Raw genomic sequence first — 19,491 nt, 5'->3', positions numbered from 1 at the left:
GAAAGTATATGAGAACATGTGAAATTGTATCTAAAATTTTGTTATTTACTGATGGTTGCAAAACTTTTCAAGCTAAATTTATTGTACTTGAATGAATGTATTTAGTCTGATTTTAGTTACCTTGATTTAAATGTCTAAGTTATGTCATCTTAAAAATGTGTTTGATTGTATTCATAATGTTAGTCTTTGGAGACCATTACTAGACTGTAGAGGTTGATGATATGTAACTTGAATTCATTATTTTATGGAATCATTTATACCAACTTTATAATTTAAGTGATATTTAGATAATCTTAATAAATCTATATATGCCAGACTATTAAAAATTTTCAGTGGGAAAAAAAGAATCCTCTTTTCATGCTCAAGGGTTCTCTCTTATAGATTTTTACCAATTTAGATTGTTGGAGAAGGGTAAAGTGTAGTATGGGGCTTAAAGCCAGGTCTATACTAGAGAAAAAAATCCAGAGATCTACTGGAAAATGGACCACAGTTCATATAGCAAAGGAGTGATTGGAGTGTATGGGTGTTTATTTCCAAAGGATAAAAGGATTCTTCAAGGAAGTCTAGATTAGGTGTCAGAAGCCTTTTACAAGAAAGGTGCCAAGTTTATGAACTTATTATGCAATAAAAAAGAGAAAAGGAGTGAGAAGTAGGGGTGAGCATTCTAGAATAGGAAAGGAGCCCTAAGCTCCTTGATAGAAAAAAAATTATCACCAGACATAGGCCCAGAAGAAGTAAGGCCACTTATTAACTATGACTTTTAGGAAGTCCCTTGACTCAATTTATTCATCTGTAAAACAAGATAAGTGAAACTCTACCTCATAGGGTAGTTATGAGAATTAAAAAAAGATATATATATATATATATATGTATGTATATATATGTGTATGTGTATATATATACACATATATATGTGTATATATATACACATACACATATACATAGACTATATTGTCATTATAAAGTGGTGTGCAAATATGCCATTATTTTTGTCATCTATTTTAATGTTTCCTATTTTTTAATATGCAGTGCCATTTGTGTGACAAGGCTTTCATAAACAACTCTTACCTTCAAAGTCATATCCAGCGAAGACACGTTGAAGTCAAGCAATCTGGTGAGCAGCATTTACTGATCCTTTCAAAGCTTAGGCTTTAGTGTCAGGGAAATAGGAATAATACATAGTTTATAATCAAAGCTATTCAATATACACATAGAAAGATAATTTAAAGACAATATTAACATTAGTTTTATACTACTTTAAAGGGTTAATATGAGAAAACTCAGGGTTAGAGAAATTAAATGACCTACATGTCCTGAAGATAATATTTGTTGTCATGGAAAGAATATTAGATTTAGAATTAAAGAATCTGAATTCAAGTCCCAGGTTCGCTATCTATTACTTATATGACATTTGATGGGTCTCTTGGCCTCTGTTTATCATCTGTAAAGTAGAATAATAAATTGTCCTTCATATACCAAGGGTTGTTGTGAGGAAAACAGTTATATAAATATAAGCTGCTAAGAGTCAGAGTCAGAATATACATATAAATGTCCTTATTCTAAGTCCATTACTCAAGAAACAAACATAAATGTATTTAGTGCTAGTCACGAACCTAAATGCCGAGGACATAGGATTAAAGGAACAATATAAGTAGGGTGCGAGCGCTTTTGAGTTCCTTTGATGATGTATTGTATTGTCCAATTAGCAATTTTGTGGAATTTGGGGTTACTTGTTGCCTCATATCAGTCTATAGGAAAGATAGGGTGGTGTCAGACTGTGAAGGGTTTTAAGTGCCAAATGGAGGCATTTGTATTTTATCCTAGGGAAATGGGGAACTAGAAGTTTCTTGAATAGAAGAAGGAGATGGTCAGATCTGTGCTTTAGGAATGTCAATAGGAAAGTTATGTGGAAGATAGATTGGAGAGGGAAGAAAATGAATGTAGGAGGACCAATTAGGAGATTATTGAAATGTCCAGGTAAGAGGTGATGAGTACTTGGACCAAAGTGGTTATGGTAGGAATAGAGAACAAGTGATAGACAGAAGAAATTTTGAGGAGGTAGATTCAGTAAGACTTGGAAACTTATATTTACTCATTCCCTTCCCTTCCCTTTTGAATGGTAAGACAGAGGGAAGAATTGAGGTTGACTCTGAGGTTGTAAGCCAATGCTATGGCTTTGATATAATTAGGGAAGTGAGAAGAAGTTATGCTTTGTTTTGAACTTTGAATTCAAGATCCCTATAGTCACCCAGGAGGAAATGACCAAGAGATAGTTGGTGACATAAAGTGATAATCCTGCAAAGACTTTATGCCTGAAAAGTATGGATTTGATAAGTAGATAGAGGACCCCACCAGCAATTTCATGAAAGCCAAAAGAATAGATAATATTCTGAAAGAGGAGGTGGTCCGCCTGTGACACATGCTGCAGAGAAGACAAAAAGGGTAACTGAGAAAAAGCCATTGGATTTGGTAATAAAATATAATTAGTGACCTTGGAGAGACTTTTAGCAATAAACAGATCATCTATGAGCTTAGATATAAGCAGGTGTGGTGGAATAGTTGGAACAAGTAAGAATTTGAGAAATGAATGGGCAATAAGAAAATGGAAGCATTGTAGGCAATCTCCTTTTCTACTTATCCCTACTTAGGAGTTTATGAAAGGAAGGAGAGAGACATGGAATGATAGCATTAAGGAGTGATAAGAGTAAAATTTTTTTATAGAATGAGGGAAATCTGGCATGTTTAAAGTGAGAAGAGAAGGAACCATACAATAAGGAAAGATTTAAAATTGTGGCAAGAGGGTTTGGTTAAAAGAAAAGCTCCTGGAAGACACCCAAATTGCCCACAGGCATTTTTAAAGTTTTTTTTCTGAATATTGAGAGAATTGGTTACTTTAGAAATTTTCTTTTTTTCTTTAGCTATGGAAATCCCTTTCTTCTTTGAAAAAATACCCTTCCAGGAATAGAGTCATAGCACTAAAGAATGTCAGACTTGAAAATAATCCTATGGCTTATCTAGTCTAGCCTCTTATGGCTTATCTAGTCTAGCCTTACAGGGTAGGAAAATATCTCCCCTTTTCCTTTTAAAAAAATCTTCCATTAATATAAAAGATTTGAAATTATGTTCCTCTCTTCTATACAAATACATATGTGAAAAATACTTTGCAAATATTAAAATATTATAAGAATGTTAGGTATTATTATTATTTTTACATTATTTTATAAAGTATTACTATAATTATTCTTTCCCAGTCATATGATGAGTTGATTAGGAGCAAAGAAGGGTTAATTAAATAGTATCTTATTTATCTTCGCATTTATCCCATAATGTGCTATGGAAACATTCAGATGAGACCATAAGATCTTAAAATTTTTTCTTTTTCTTTTTTTCTTTTTGAAGTTGCCTGAACAAATCTAAATATTTGATTAATATTATTTATGACAAAATTTTCCCTCAACATCATACTTTGATGACTCATCTTTGCATGTTGATCCTGAGTTCTTTAAGGCTTTGTCAGGAGAAGCTCACATGACTGATCCTGCAAAGGTGAAAAAGCTTCAAGTATAAGTCTAGTAATGGATAGTATGTCTGCTTCCCAAGGCCTAGCCTAATGAACAGCCCATTACTCAAAGATTGGCCATTAGGTAATGAATGTTTTGGCTAGAGTTCCTCACGAAAATAGTCTTTTTACAGTAGAAAGTGAATTAAATTTCAAATCCTAGTTTCAATCCTAACTCAGCTACTTACCACTTGTATGACCTTGGACAAATTAATTTCCCTTTCTGTGCTTTAGGTGATACATCCATAAAATGAGGGACTTGGACTAAATGATCTCTGGGGAGTCCTGTCCAACTCTGAGCCTATGAACTTGTGATTGATCTACTAAATTTGGAAGAGTTGCAATCTGTATTAGTGAAGAGAGTGGTCACACCACAAGGCTCTCCTCAAGGGTTATGTCCTTAAGAGCAATTTCCTGATTTGCTGTAGTTCAGTGATTCTCAAATTATTTTTGCTGATAGTACAGCATTATTCTTTACATCAAGGAAAAGATAAGAGACAAATGTGAGCATTATTTCCATAGCATTTCCAAGAGATCATTGCATGAACATGTAATTGCAAGTATAAGTTACTGATAATTTGAGGAACACATAAGGAAATTAGGCCATGACAAAATCCTTTGAGAATCAATGCCCAAGTTGTTAATTATTAATTGTCTTTCAAATTACCTTACATAAATATATCTGGTATAATCCTATATTATTTTTCTATAAGTTGTCCACCTCCTTCCGGTAGAATATTAGCTTCTTGAGGGTAAGGACTATTTTTCTTCTGTTTTTGTATTCCCAGTGCTTGACGGGTGATTAATTAATTGATAAGGAAGAAGAATCATTGTAGTTTTGTGATGCTTTCTCAAGAGATCTCAACAGATCTCCAGAATAATTCTGTGAGATATGCATGAAGAGGCTGTTTTGAAGGGCAAGTTAAAATATAGAAAATATTATATTTTGATTGAGAGGTGTTTAGGGTTCAACTTTAGATTTAAAATGAGAATAATAACTCAGTCAATGAACATTTATTAAATACTTACCATGTACCTGGGACTGTGCTAAGTTCTATGGATATGAAGAAAGACAACCCCGCCTCCCAATTTTTGCCACTTCTATGACTTGAGAATTAAGTGTTTGTGGAGATTCGATTTTTTATAAAATTGAGGTGATTTATTTATTATTCACTAATTAGAAGATCCTTTTCCTAAGATCTAATAATTAAATGGAATTCTATATTGAGAATGCAAAATATTGTAGAAAGAGGGATTGGGATAAAAAAATTCTATGGTACATGGAATTAATTTATAGGATTTAAATTAAAACTATTTTGTACTGATAATGGCATTTTATACTACCAGAAAACCTCTTATATGTGTCAATATTTTGATATTTCAAGAATATAATATTTCATAATAATAATCATACATTTGGAGCTGGAGGAAACCTCAGAGGCCATCTAGTCCAGTACTTTCATTTTCAGAGGAGGAAACAGAAAGATCACACAGGGAATGAACAGCAGAGGCAGGGTTAATCTGTCATTTTATTTCAGAGCCACGAACTAGATATTCTACTTCTCCATGATGAGTCTAATTTACTGATACAGTTACTCCTTTCACCAAGAAAGATTATAACCTTTACTTTGCCTCAGTAGATGGTCTTCATGAATTATGCCTGAAAAAAATTCAGAACCTAGTGGCAAACCATCCAATGATGAGCCTCCTTGGATCTAGTTTGGCTAATCTGATTATGTACACCCAGCCTCTTGCTGGACTCTATCTGAATTTTTTCTGCATTGATAAAATATGCCAAATATTGTGCATATCCTCTGAACCTATCACTTTCACATCAGGAAGAAACATTACAGCAGGACTTTCAAGGAGAAATTCTTGGTTAACTATCTTTTAAAATCATCCTGTCTATTCAAATGTGGTTTGTATCACTATCATTTGTTGGCAGAAAAATTAATTATATACATCAGTCCTATAAATATCTAACTATCTTCTAAAGCAAGGAGTCTTATTCTGGACCCTGTGAACTTGTTTTATTTTATTTATTTAAAAAATTTTGAAAACTATATTTTAGTACAATTGGTTTCTTTGGTAATCCTATGTATTTCATTTCATCCACTTGAGAATATTATTTTGAGAAAGGGTCCTTTGGCTTTATCAGACTATCAGTGGGATCCATGACACAAAAAGGATACTTGTCTAAAAGGCATGTCTTGTGAATTTAAGGGATAATGAGCATGATAGGATGCTTATAAATCTATTTAATCCCTCCGACATGCACATTCCTAGTGTAGACAATCCTAAATCACTGATTAAGCTTGGAACACCTTTGTTTGGATGGCCTTGACAGAAAAACAAAAGCAACAAATGCAAGACATGGAAGATGGAATAGAAGAACTGAGGGAAAAGCTGAAGAGGACCCAGTTGCAGCTGGAGGCTGAGAGAGAGATGGAGAAGCAACGGCAGCTCCAGGTGGGAACATGGAAGGAGCGGGATAAAGAAGGTTAAGAGAATGACTGAATTTGGGGCTGCAGAGTTCCCCATGGACATAGATTATAGCTATACAGCAAATTAGGAACAATTCTGGATGACTTTTCCAGCTTGAGGACCCAAACTGTTCTTTTTTGGTGTGCATATCATATTCTATTTGGTATAATAGACATTTGTGAATAAATGGTGTCCTCCTTCTAGATTGTAAGCCCTCTTAGGGCAGGATAATAAGAAGTAATTTTTATATAGTCCCGTAAAGTTTGCAAAGTGTTTTATAGACACTGTCTTATTTGATCATTATAACATCCTCATGAGGATTACCATACTACAGATAGTATAATCTACAATGCTACAGATATTTTAATTCTATTTTACTGAGGAAGAAAGCCTTTCAATTCTTGATTTCAAAAATAATTTTATGTGATCTGGAAAAGAGATTTGGATGATTTTGTCAGGCCTGCATAGATGAAGTGAATCACACACATGTAGAATAACTTAAAGTCCTTTACTCACCAAATTGCACTTAAACTCAAATTATTTTTAGTCTTTTTTGTATCATTTGTTCACATAAAGTGTGCCTATTGGAGCATCTATTGAGTGAGAAACAATATACTGTTAGCAAAAAATACAAAAAGAGTAGAATAATGGTCTACTCTGCCCTCAAGGAATGTCTTAACAAGTTGTACATGTGTGAATGTACTTCCGGAGCTTCTAAGGATCCTATAGTGCTATATGATAGAGAGTTCTCTTGTGTATCTCCATAGCTGCTAAACTGCTATTTGGATACATTTTGGATCAATGACTGTTTTAGAAATCAAACTGAAAGTTTTTTTGTATTTTTCTTGCTTGTCTTTTCAGGAAGCAGAAAATATTCGCTTGAGGGAAACAGAGGCAAAAAGAGAATTTGACAGATGGAAAGAAGAAGAAAGGATGAAGCTTTACCAGGAAATAGATAATTTGAAGCAATTGCTTCTAAATGAATTTAAGAGTGTTGCTAGTCAGAACTTTATGCTAGAAGAAGTAAGTTACATAAAAGATTTACACACTTTCATTTGGCTACATGTTTAACCTTATCCTCACAGCAGTATTATAACTCAAATAAATGTAATCTGCCATTAGTAGAGTGCCAGGATCTACTCTTCAGAGGAATAGTTATTGAATGATGTCATTTAACTTAATTCACATTTTAAAATATTTTTAGAAAAGCCATATGTTTTGCATATTCTCTCTCTTACTCTCAATATCTAGATCTATATCTAGAAATAAAGGGTCTCTATCTCTATTATCTATCTATCTATCTAAAAGGGATTCAATACTTGGTTACAAGTTGCATCTGTCATTAGAAGGTGAAGTGCGTGAAAACAGAGGCTGTTTGTCCTATTTGTCCTAAGAGTGGTATAAGGCTGTTGTCTTGGCAATGAATTTGTAGTTCAAAAATGCATTTCTAGATCAGGATACTTCCATTTAAAAAGTTTTATTGATATCATGTATTTTTATATCACAGTCATTTCTGCATATTTTTTCCTTTTTATACTTCTGCACCCTTCTCCCCTCCCCTCCAATTCCTCATAAACCTTTTCTTGTAAGAAAAAAAAATGGTGTCTGTAATATTCTGAATCCATAGTTCTCTCTATCTCCTTTCATTTCCTTATCTCTTTACTAGGGCTGTGATTGGTCATTATAATTTACAAAATATTTGCATTTTGATGCAATAGATAGAATTCTGGATCTGGAGTTAGGAAGACCTGAATTCAAATCCAGTCTCAGACACATAATAGCTATGTGGTCCTGGACAAATCAGCTTCCTCTGTCTGCTTCAGTTTTTATATCTGTAAAATGGGGTTTTTGTGAGGATAAAATGAGATGATATAAGTAAAGAGCTTTGAATAATGCTATATAAATACTTATTCCAATCCCTCCCTCCATTCACACTACAGTAATCATGGTAGTGTATATTGCTTTTCTGTTATTGCTTACTTTATTTCACATTAATCTTTCCCATGAATTATTCATATTCATCATTTTTATTGTCTAATAATGTTTCATTATATTAATATATCATGTTTTTTCCTGTTATTTCCCTAGGTACTCAGTTTGTTTCTAGTTCTTTGCTAACAAAAAAGTGCTATTGTGAATATATTTTTGTGCAAATCTTATGGAATATATGTTCCACATTGAGATCTCTGAATCAAAAGATAGGAATAATTTAGTTACTTTTCTTTTATAATTCCAAATTGTCTTCCAGAACATTAGTTTACTGATATGCCTGTTTTTTAGACATCCTCTGCATTTTATAATTTTTGCCAACCTCATAAGTGTGAGGTAAATCATCAGAGTGTTAATTTGCTTTTCTCTTTTTAGTGATTTAAATGATTTTCATGATTGCTGACAGTTTTTTGTTATTTTTGAAAACTGTTCATAACATGTCCTTTGACCATTTATCTATTAAGTAATGCCATTGATACCTTTGTGTTAATTTCATGTCTATCTTGGATAGCAGATTTTTTCAGAGATATTTGATGTAAAGATTTTTTTCCCCCCTGGTAGACACTTTTCAACCTAATCCTAGTTACATTGTTTTTGTTCCTACAAAAGATTTTACATTTTCTGTGATTGAAATTCTCTATTTGTTCTTTTTTATCATTTCTATTCCTTTTTTGGTCCTGAAATTACTGACATTCTTGCTATTCACGATAGGTCTTTCTACCCTTGGTTTCAGTCCAACATAATATCCTAGAATCTTATTTTGGCAGCCATTCTCTACCACTCAGTTCTTTAGTTTCTCTCTCTGCACTAGCTCTTTCATAACTGTAATGTGTATTTTAGGCATCTGTGTATGTGTATTACATATTTGACTATTGGTATTAAAGGACTATAGGTTTTAGCTCACTATAGATATAATAAGATCTCTCCTCATTGGTGGAAAGTGATACTTTGCACACTCCCATGCTACACATGTTAGGGCAGATATTTATAGATATGGTATGTAAATAAGTAATTGTAATAAAAATGTAAATTTAAGTGTATCAGAGGAATAACAAGTACTATGAAATTAAATGAATGAGAGATCCTGATGTCTGGGCAGATCAGGGTATTTTCATCTTGCTGGAAGATGAGACATTTTAGCTAGGTTTGAAGGGTGGCTAAGATATCAAGAGCCACAGTGTGAGTTTAAATAGAGAGTTGGGAAATTTGAGATGTGTTCTAGGGAGTGACTAGTCCAGTTTGTCTGGAACACAGAATTATTGTTTCAGTCATTCCTGGATGTTTGGGACCCTCTGGACTATAACAAGCCAATACCTTACATGGGGTTTTCTTGGCAAGGCTACTCCTTTGTCATTTCCTTCCCCAGTGGATTAAGGAAAATTAAGGTTAAATGACCTGTCTAGGATTACACAGCTAGTAAGTGGATGAGGTTGGATTAGAATTCAAGTCTTCCTGACCCAGCTCCAGGGCTTTATACCCTGAGCCATCAGCTGCACTGGAACATAGAGTATGTGAAGGGAAATCATGTGAGATAAAGCCGGAAAGGTAGATTGAAGTCAGGTTATGTAAATGGTTCAGTGCAAGGAGTTTGGGCTTTATTTGGTGCTTAATTTGGAGACATTCAAGGCTAGAAGTTAGAGACTAGTTAAACTAATCCAGTTTTACAATTCAGACTAAAGAAATAGGAATTTCAGGATTTCTCTGATCTGGTTATGTTTTCCAATGAAGTAAAAGTGAAGGGCCTTAAAACCATTGGATATACTAAATTAGCTATTCAGTTTTCACCTCTTTGTTGGAAGAGATATGTTGCATGGAGAGACATGAATTTAATTCTATTTCAGCTCTTTTCCTCTTAAATTCAACATCGACTGACACTTTTCAACACTTCTTTGAAAAAAATGCAGCAAAGATCAATAAAACAGTGTATATTTTTTGATCCAGCAGACTTCTACTGGATCTATATACCCAAGAAGTAATAAAAGAGGGAAAAGGACCCCTATGTATGTAGCAGCTTGTTTTGTAGTGGCAAGGAACCGGAAATTGACTGGATGCCCATAAGTTGGGGAATGGTTGAATAAGTTATGTTATATGAATATAATGGAATATTATTGTTCTATAAGAAACGACCAGCAGGATGATTTCAGAATAGCCCGGAGAGACTGATGCTAAGTGAAGTGAACAGAACCAAAAGAATCTTGTAACTTAACAGTAAGATGATCAACTATGATGGACATGGTTCTTCTCAATAATGTGGTGGTTCAGGGCAATTCTAATAGACTTGGGATGAAAAGTGCCAATCACAACCAGAGAGAGAACTATGGAGACTGAATGTGGATTGAAGCATAGTATTTTCACCTTTTTCTTTGTTTGTTTTTTTCTTTCTCATTTTTTTCCTTTTGGTCTGATTTTTCTTGCATAATATGACAAATATGGAAATACATTTAAAAGTATTACACATATTTAACCCCTATCAGATTGTTTGCTGTCTTGGGGAGTGAGGAGATAAAGGAGGGAGAAAGAAAAATTTAGAACAGAAAGTCTCATAGAAAATAATGTTGAAAACTGTCTTTATATATATATTTAGACAAATAAAATACTACTGAAGAAAAAAAAAGGGGCAGGAAAAATGAGGGCAGATATTTAGTGATTACTATAAGGTGAAAATCCAGCAGGACATACTAGTACAATTACTTAGAAACTGGATATGGAAGGCTTAAGAAAAACATATATATACATATGTATATACTATATATGTAAATAAATTATTTATGTACAATATATATCACACACACACACACACACACACACACACACACACACACACACACACACTATATTTTTTCCCTGCAGTAAATTGAAGGGAATTCATGCCTCTTTCAGATCAAAGAAGCACTAGTTCTTTCATATCTGTAATATAAATTTTAGGCATCTATGTGTATTACATATTCAGCTATTGGTATTAAAGGACTTAGTATATTCATTGAAGAGTTCTTCATTAGACAATTTCAGAAGCAGCATGGTAAACTGTGTTACACAAGTTGATAATATAACAGACTAAATTTGGACCCAATTAGTCTCTGGTTCCAAATTCAATATCAGCTATTATTTTTATATAGCTACATCTTATAGTTTGGAACATTTTTTTATTTCATTGCCTTAAATTTATTTTTAATAAGTAATTTTTTCTGAACTTAACTTTATTATAAACATAAAATAATTTTGAATTTCATAATATGTTTTGCATGAGTGTACAAATATTATCTATATTAAGTTGCTTGCCTTCTCAATGAGAAGGAATAATTTAGGTAAAGAAATTGAAATCCAAAATTTAAAAAAAGTTAATTGTTTTTACATGTAATTTGAAAAGAATGAAAAAAGAAAACCATTGAACTTACATCACCAATTAACTGAATTTTAAAGAAGATTTTAAACATGTAGAAAGGTAAAACAGCTTTTCAATTTCTTAATTTTAATTTTAAGATATGGCATTTAAAGTTTTTAGATCATGGAAAAACATTAGAGTCTAAAGCAATTTAGACTTCAGAGAAATAAAAATACCAATAGAAAATTATTTTATCTCCTAAGTTGTGCCCTCTTTCAGCAATTTTTTACTTGAAGCCATTCACTATCACACATGTAAATGGAAGAATGGCAGATAAAAATTTTGCAGGCTGATAAAGCTATATAAAGATTTGAAGATCTTTTGATATACCAAGTTAAAGGAGCTTTTATCAGTGTATGCCCTTTACATAGCAGAAGATGTGAGACTATTATCATGAGATTTTAGCTTAAAATATGTATCAATTTCTTCAGAAACTCCAAGTATTGCAAAACCACACTGTTGTAGAGTCCTGCCTTGGAACACTGAGGGATGATGACTCTGAAGACCAACAGAAACAGGCAAAGGAAGTACAAGAGATGAAGGAGAAGCTTGAAAATCAGGTGAGTTTTTCTCATATCTTTCATTTCCAGTTCCATTTTAGAGATGTTCTATCTGCCTTCAAAGTTATCTTCATTGTGTTGAATGGAAGAAGCAACTTGAAGATAATAAACTTATTTGTCCTTGTATCCCTACTGCTTAGTACAATGTGTGGCACACAAAAAGAATTCGATAAATGTTGGCTGAGTTATTGACTTTTAAGGTTTACCTGCCAACTCATGAAGTTTAAGAAAATGGAAGCAGTCCCCTAAATTTTGAGTTCTTTAAGATAAACTTTTTTATAGTAAGGTTGAATACTATGTAATTTATGGCCAATGATTACTTGTCCATAGCAACAAAAAAAATTTAGCAAGTTCCAATAATAAAACTATTCTTATTTCTATTCCCCTAACTTCTTTTCCACATAATTACTTTCCATAGTTTTGAATGCAGCTATTATATTCTCATTAAATGTCTTCTTTTTTAGGTGAAACATGTTTAGTTTTTTCAGTTAGTCCATTTTATAAACTTGAAACATTTCACTTCTGGGTGGTATTAGACTAACTGATTCAGATTTGGTCTGACAAGGGCAAAGTTCAAGGCAAAGTTTCCCTACTTTTGAATACTAATCTTCTTTTACTGAATCTTAGATCACAATAGATTTTTTTTTGCTTCCATATGGCATAATTAACTAATATATTTGTATTTATAAAGCACACACCTCCTTCCCCCCATCCCAACCTATTAATTTCAGCTAAAATATTTCAGTCTACCATGTGCTTTTTGGATCCCAAGTATATAGTCTATAAAACTACATCTCCCCATTTTTCTGTCATCTGAATATTTGATGCACATGGAAAATATGACTTAATCTAAGACATTGTTAAAAATTTAAATAACATAGGTCCAAGCAAAGGTTTTGTAGACACAACAACAGTGAGTTTGTTTCAAATATATAGTGGACCATTAAGGACTGCTTTTTTGGTCTAGCCATTGAATTAGAAAGAAATCACCCTGAGTGTATTGTTATTCTATTTATGCCTCTCCATTTAGTTCACCAGAATAACAAGGAAGATTTTATAAAATGCTTTGTTAAAATCTAGTTAAGCATATACTTTAACTTATTTAACATGTATGGGACTTCCTGCCATCTAGGGGAAGAGGGTAGAGGGAAGGAGAGGAAAAGTTGAAACAGAAATTTTTGTAAAGGTCAGTGTTGAAAAATTACCCATGCATATGCTTTGTATATAAAAAGCTATAATAAAAAAATAAAATAAAAATCTAGTTAAGCTATATCTATAGTGCATCCCTAACTCTCTCCCCCACTGTCCAGTCTGTTCCTTTAGTGACCTTAAATGGGATTAACGTAGCATGATATATTTTTTATGAAATCATATTTGCTAAATATCCCTATCTTTATTGACCAATGAAATTGTATTTGCTTTGTCATCGTTATATATTTACTTCATAGGTTTTATATTTCATTCCTAACTATCTATAAACATTCAGTCATCTTTAATCCAGATAGAGGGTTGAACTAAAAGTGATACCTAGATAATTCATTAGTGAAAATAGAAATCTCAATGGAACCACAGTTCAGAGATTTCCTAATTATTCTTCCTGCTATAGATGTTAGTATAAAATAAATTGAAGGCTATTTAAAAGACTGATCACAAGTAGCCTTCTATCTATAAATATTTTTATCAGTTTGTTAAAGATTCTCATTTGTTCTTAGCACTACCATTGCCAAAAGAGTGACTCTGATGGGAGAGAGCTGCTTAAAGTGAAGTAGTAAAGCTAGAGACCAAGGAAGTTTTTGATTAAAAATGACCTAAATAAGGACTAATTTTTCCCTTGCTTATATAAACATGCTTTTTTCTATATGTTATTCTATATGATTATGTAGGCTGTATAGGGTTTTCAATCAGGACTAGCATCTCTGATCTGAAGGCATCCTAAATCATTTTCAGGGCTGCGCATCCATCATTAGTATCTACCTGACACTCATTTCTCCCTTATGGTTCCAAGAAGCCACAAGCATGTGCAGTTGCTGCATCCCAGTAAATCCCAGGTGGGCTAATCATGTTAAGGGTAACTGAGAGTCATCAGAACCATTGATGAGTTAGAGGATTGTCTATTTCAAACATAAGGCGTCCCTTGGCAGAATTTGTTCCAATGGTCATGAAGACGCCTGAATCAGATGCTGTGGAATACTTAGAACTTGATCATCAAAGATGTTCAAGTCATCCACTGCATCTTGGGCTTTTGTCTTACCACTGAACTTTGATGACTCTCCAAGAAAGGAAGGCTGATGACTTTCTGCAACTCTGCCTCACTTAAGTCCAATTAATTCACAAATTAAGACGTTACCCATGATATCATTGGTCCTATCTGAAAACAAAGGACAAACAAGAATAATTCTATATGACTATTTTATCTGTGCCTGCTTCAATCATTATAGGGCAAATTGTGATTTAATATAATCCAGCTCTATATTAAAGGGGCAAAAGAAGAAGTTCCTGTTACTTGTAGTCAGTTAAACATAAGTATATAGAAATATAATATGGAAAGGATTTAGGGAAACAGAAAAAAATGGGGAATTTATTTATGTGTGTATATATGTACCTTTTGACAGTCTGTAGAAGCTGATATAACTTATTGGAATATTGTTTTTAAATATGCAAACTGATATGTATACATATATATGATTTCCTTTGTAATTCTATTTTTAGCGTGTATATATACATATATATATGTATATATATGTAGTTATAGTTATAAAAACAACCAACTTCATAGATTCCAGGTTAAGGACTCCTGCTCAGAGCTCAATAATTACCCTTTATCTATTTTTCATTTTCCAGAAATTAACATGGAAGAGAAAGTTAAAAGACCTACAGGAAGAACATATGGCAGAAAAGAAAAGGGTAAAGGATATAATGAAAATGTCTAGAGTTTGATTGTTTTTTATTTTTTCTTATTTATTTCCATCTGTTTCCTCTCAAAATTCTCCCTTTGCCTTATCTTAGGTAGGTGATAGTTTACTAGCAAAATGATTTGGGGGTTGAATGGGGAAGAGAAGATTGAAAATGTAAAATTGCACATGGCTACTGACATTGTTACCTTCAAAAATCAAAAGAATCTCAGGAACTTTAACAATAAAGCACAGTCTCATATTTTCTCTTGGACAAAGAAAGCTTCAATAAGTTGGTAAGAAGAGTGGAAGAGGCATGAATTGCAGTTAAGCAGACTTTTATTTTAAATAAACAACCTTTTCTGTCTTTTTAGTTGCTGTTCTTATCAAACTATCAGTGGATTTTCTACTTCTGCTAATCCCAGTATCAATGGATACAATTTTATGGAGGAAAAAAGTTGTTAATATTTCCTTATCAAAATTTTGTGTCAATATGACATACTGCAGAGGGGGTAAATCCAGTATTAGTGGTAAAGATACACATTTTTATAGGATTTGTTTCTATACACAGAATTTTCTTGTTATTCTGGGAAAGTCACTTAATCTTTTAAAAACTCATTTTAATGTAATTGTATAGAATAGGGAATGGTGAGCTATGACCCCTTAGCTTCTCAGAGAGTGTATAAAAACAGATGGTGGGTCAGATTTGGCCCAGGAATTGTAGTTTCATTGATCCCTGATATAGACAAATGGAGGCTTTGAAGAATATATGATCTGAGTTAACAAAGTCTTAAACCCAGTAGTTATTTCAAAGGTTTATCTTTAGTTATTTCTGTTTTCCCTAACTATAAAAACTTCCTCAGGGGAAAGTTGGTGATGATGCTGATCATATGGTTCCTCTTATTTATATCGATAGAGAGAAATAAACATATTTTTTTGCCTTCATTTGACCACATTGGCCGTAAATCATTTTCTCTAAGTTTATGGGAACATGGTCTTCAATATTGTCTTGCTTCATTATACTTTATGTAGATTATGGATTAAGTAGATAATTGCAAAATTAAAAGAAACTTACTGCTATTATTTCATGCATTTCTACAAATCATTTGTTACATATGTGTAGGGAAAACTTTCTTATTTGTTTCAGTAAATAATTCATTTCACTTTATCAGAGAAGGAAAATAACAGCAATATATTAGACAATGACTTTTAAAAATGTCTATGACAAATAATTATAGTTATTGCCTTAGTGGCAAGCCACTAGGATCTGAGTTCTTATTTGAGCTCAGGTAGTTCTTGAATATTTCATTGAATTAGGTGATATGTTATAAACTTTTTTGAAATCTGATCTCTGACAAGAAATTATCTTAGCCTCTTCTGGGATGAAATCACATTGGACAAAATTTTAATGTAGCACGTGGGATCTCAGAGGTCATACCAGAAATTTAACTGACCTATTTTTCTCAACAGTTGAAGGATGAAAATGAAAGGCTCCGAGTTTCCTTGTCTCAGGATCAACGGAAAGCTGCAGACCATTTTCAGCGCCAAATGGATTCACTCAATGCCAAGTGCCAAGATCAGGCCAACATCATTAAATCCCAGGAAGAAATGGTATGTCTGCCATATTCTTTACTGGGATAGTTTAGGATATTCAATGCCAGTCTTTAAAATATTTTAATTGATATCTTTGTTTTTACATCACCTTCATTTTCAAATATATTCCTTCAACCATAGAAGTAAGCCATCCCTTGCAACAAAGAATAAAAATGAAAGAGAAAAAAATAATTCAGTAAAACTAATCAATATGTCAGTTAAATTTGGCAATATGTATTGTAATGCCTACTCATAATTTTCCACCTTTGCAAGGAAGGGATAAAAGCACATTTTCTCATCTTTTCAAAGCCAGTTTTTTATTTATATTAAGCTTATAACTAAGGTCAGACTTTTTTCTTTTCTTTTTTATCATTGGTTCCCGTCTTGTTTGCAGCATTTCTCTTGAAGAAGGAAATGAAAAAAGGACTGGAAATAGAAAACCAATAACTGGAAGGGGTTTTATCTTCCTTTATTATAGTGGTAACTTCTGTCTTCATTAGATAACAATTGAATAAAGCAACAATTAAATGAAAAACAAAATCAAAACCTAAAACCGCTATGCTCTGGTTTATTCTTGATGATGCTAATAAGCAGTTGTCCTTTTCTATGCTATTAGATCCTAATGAGGAGCAGTCAAATGTGTGCCAATAAAAGCATAATTTATTAATATATTGATCATTGAGACAGTTTACAATTGTTAGACACAACCAGCAGCATGTGATTCATTAATTAAACAAACATGGTTGCTTCTTCCTGATTTTGCATAAAATTCTTCGGTACAAAAATATATCTTTCATTAAATTCTTGTTAATACCTGAAATGTCACTTTTAGAGAACCATCCATTTATTTTATTGAGAATTTAATACTGATTGGGCTGGGGTTTCAATAATATGGGCAGTCTCTTTAATAGCAAGGATCTCAACGATTGTCACCTCATTCTGCACAAATCATATATTTCAGTAAACCTCCATTGAGAATCCTTCCCCAAAGATTCCAGTGATCTTCCTGTGATTCTTTTAATATCTCACTGTTATCTATAGAACACTTGAGCTATCCATCTCTTCTCTTAGTCTGTCTATGTAACTGGTTTAATCTCTTTCTCGCCATGTCTTTGAAGTAGTTTTTTTTTATGTGATTTCAAGTTTTGTCATTGCTCTTGATGATAATAATGAAAATAATAGTTAACATTTTTATATAATGCTTAAAAATTTGCCAACTACTTTATAAATATTCTCTTATTTTATCCTTACAAGAGCCCTAGGAGTTAAGTTCCATTATTATTCCCAATTAATAGATGAAGAAATTGAGGCAGACAGAGATTAAATGACTTGCCCAGGTTACACAACTGGTAGGTGTCTGAGACAAGATTTGAATTTGGGTCTTCCTGACTCCAAATTCAATCTTTTTTTTCCAGTGCTCTCACTTATACCCATCATTAATTTTTTCATTGACTTTGGGGTTACTTGTGATTTTGATTTTTCTGAAAGAGTAGTATTACATTATTTGTAGTCCTATAATATCTCTTGGAGAATAATGGCCACAAAGATGACCATTTGTGACATTGGCTTTCTATTATTCATCCTTTGTTCTTAAAGAGGACCAACGTCTTCATGAGAGTGACATCATGAATTGTACATGAATTGGATTTAAGTGAGGCAGAACTGCACAAAGTCATATCTTACTCTCTCCTTCAGAGTCTCACAAGTCTAATGGTAAAACAGATGGTGGCCTGAGATGCAGTGGATAACCTTGACCTTTTAGAATTATTGAAAGCATTGAAGAATTTTCCAATTATGATGTAGCATGATCTCCCTTGTTCACGTTTAGAGGCTGACCCGGATAAACACAATGGGATACTGGTCCATTGGTCCACTAAATCATATCACAACCTGGATAATACACAGTTTCATCTACTTTGTATTTCCAATGCAGAAAATAAAATTAACTTTTTCCTCTCATTTAAAAATTTTACTGATGAGATTTTATAGTGTTCTGAGACTCACTTAAAAAAACAAACAAACCACCAGACAGTGAGTTCTTATATTCTCTAAGTATCTCTGCCATTTTGTAACTGGAAAGATGTGGACTTTTTGATAGGGAATTATCTTCAAAAGCCTATTTTCTTCTTAAGTTTTTGCCAAGAATAGCCATGATATATGCATACATCAACTTTTCTTGTAAATATTTTATAGACATGAAATGAGAGCACATAGCTAGATCATTGTATTATTGGTCACCTTCTTGGTAGAAGTATGATTTCTTGTAATCTTTCTGTCTTTGAGTACTTCCAAGGTAGTGTCAGCACTACCATAGATTTCTTTTAGGTATTTGTTCAGCTCCATTTTTTCCTCACTTCAGCTTTATGTGCCATTGTTGTTTGGGCACAAAGCTGATAGAATCCAAAAGTGATAGTTCCACTGTATTTGGTAATGAAAGTAGATCCCTATGAATTATCAATAGATCAGTCACTTTTTGCATCTATTCATTGTTCTCTTTTTTGTTTCAATTCACAAATGCTCTTAGGATACTATTGCCTAGCAATATCTCATAGCAAATTTTCTGAATGCTTATTTTTTATTCAACTACACTTTGCTGTCTTCTAAAACAATATTATTTGTGAACTTCCCCTATAATGTTTTAGAAAAGAAATTTGTAATCTACACAAGATTTTGTCTTTATTGTGCGCTATTTGGGAGTTGTGTTTCCTGTTGTAGCAAGTATTTCCTATCAATTCTTTTCTAAGAACTAATGATAGGAAGAATTAATGCTTTAACATTTATATACTCTATACTTTCTTGGAGTTTATATATATATATATATATATATATATATATATATACATATATATAATTTTAAAATTAATAAAACACCTCATATATATATATATATATAATTTTAACATTAATAAAACATCTCACCTATAAAAACCTTATAAGGCAGCTGTTTATCTACATTTAATAGGTGGGGGAATGGGGGAATAAACATTTATATAGCACTCATCATATGTCAGATCTTCTTTTAAGTGCTTCACA

The 19,491-nt window shown here is 32.7% G+C and overlaps 1 protein-coding gene across 1 annotated transcript in view; it reads left to right on the top strand.

Annotated features, from left to right (window-relative positions):
• Positions 1–19,491, top strand: part of DZIP1L (DAZ interacting zinc finger protein 1 like) — a 60,206-nt gene that overhangs the window by 21,849 nt on the left and 18,866 nt on the right. The window contains exons 3-8 of the mRNA XM_051985609.1: positions 1,030–1,114; positions 5,907–6,028; positions 6,905–7,066; positions 11,846–11,974; positions 14,816–14,878; positions 16,336–16,476. Of these exons, the coding sequence (XP_051841569.1) occupies positions 1,030–1,114; positions 5,907–6,028; positions 6,905–7,066; positions 11,846–11,974; positions 14,816–14,878; positions 16,336–16,476 (702 nt within the window). The remainder of the gene's footprint in view (positions 1–1,029; positions 1,115–5,906; positions 6,029–6,904; positions 7,067–11,845; positions 11,975–14,815; positions 14,879–16,335; positions 16,477–19,491) is intronic.

The sequence above is a fragment of the Antechinus flavipes genome, chromosome 3 (assembly GCF_016432865.1).
Source record: "Antechinus flavipes isolate AdamAnt ecotype Samford, QLD, Australia chromosome 3, AdamAnt_v2, whole genome shotgun sequence".
Classification (NCBI taxonomy): Eukaryota; Metazoa; Chordata; class Mammalia; order Dasyuromorphia; family Dasyuridae; genus Antechinus; species Antechinus flavipes.
This window is presented reverse-complemented; position numbering and strand designations above follow the sequence as displayed.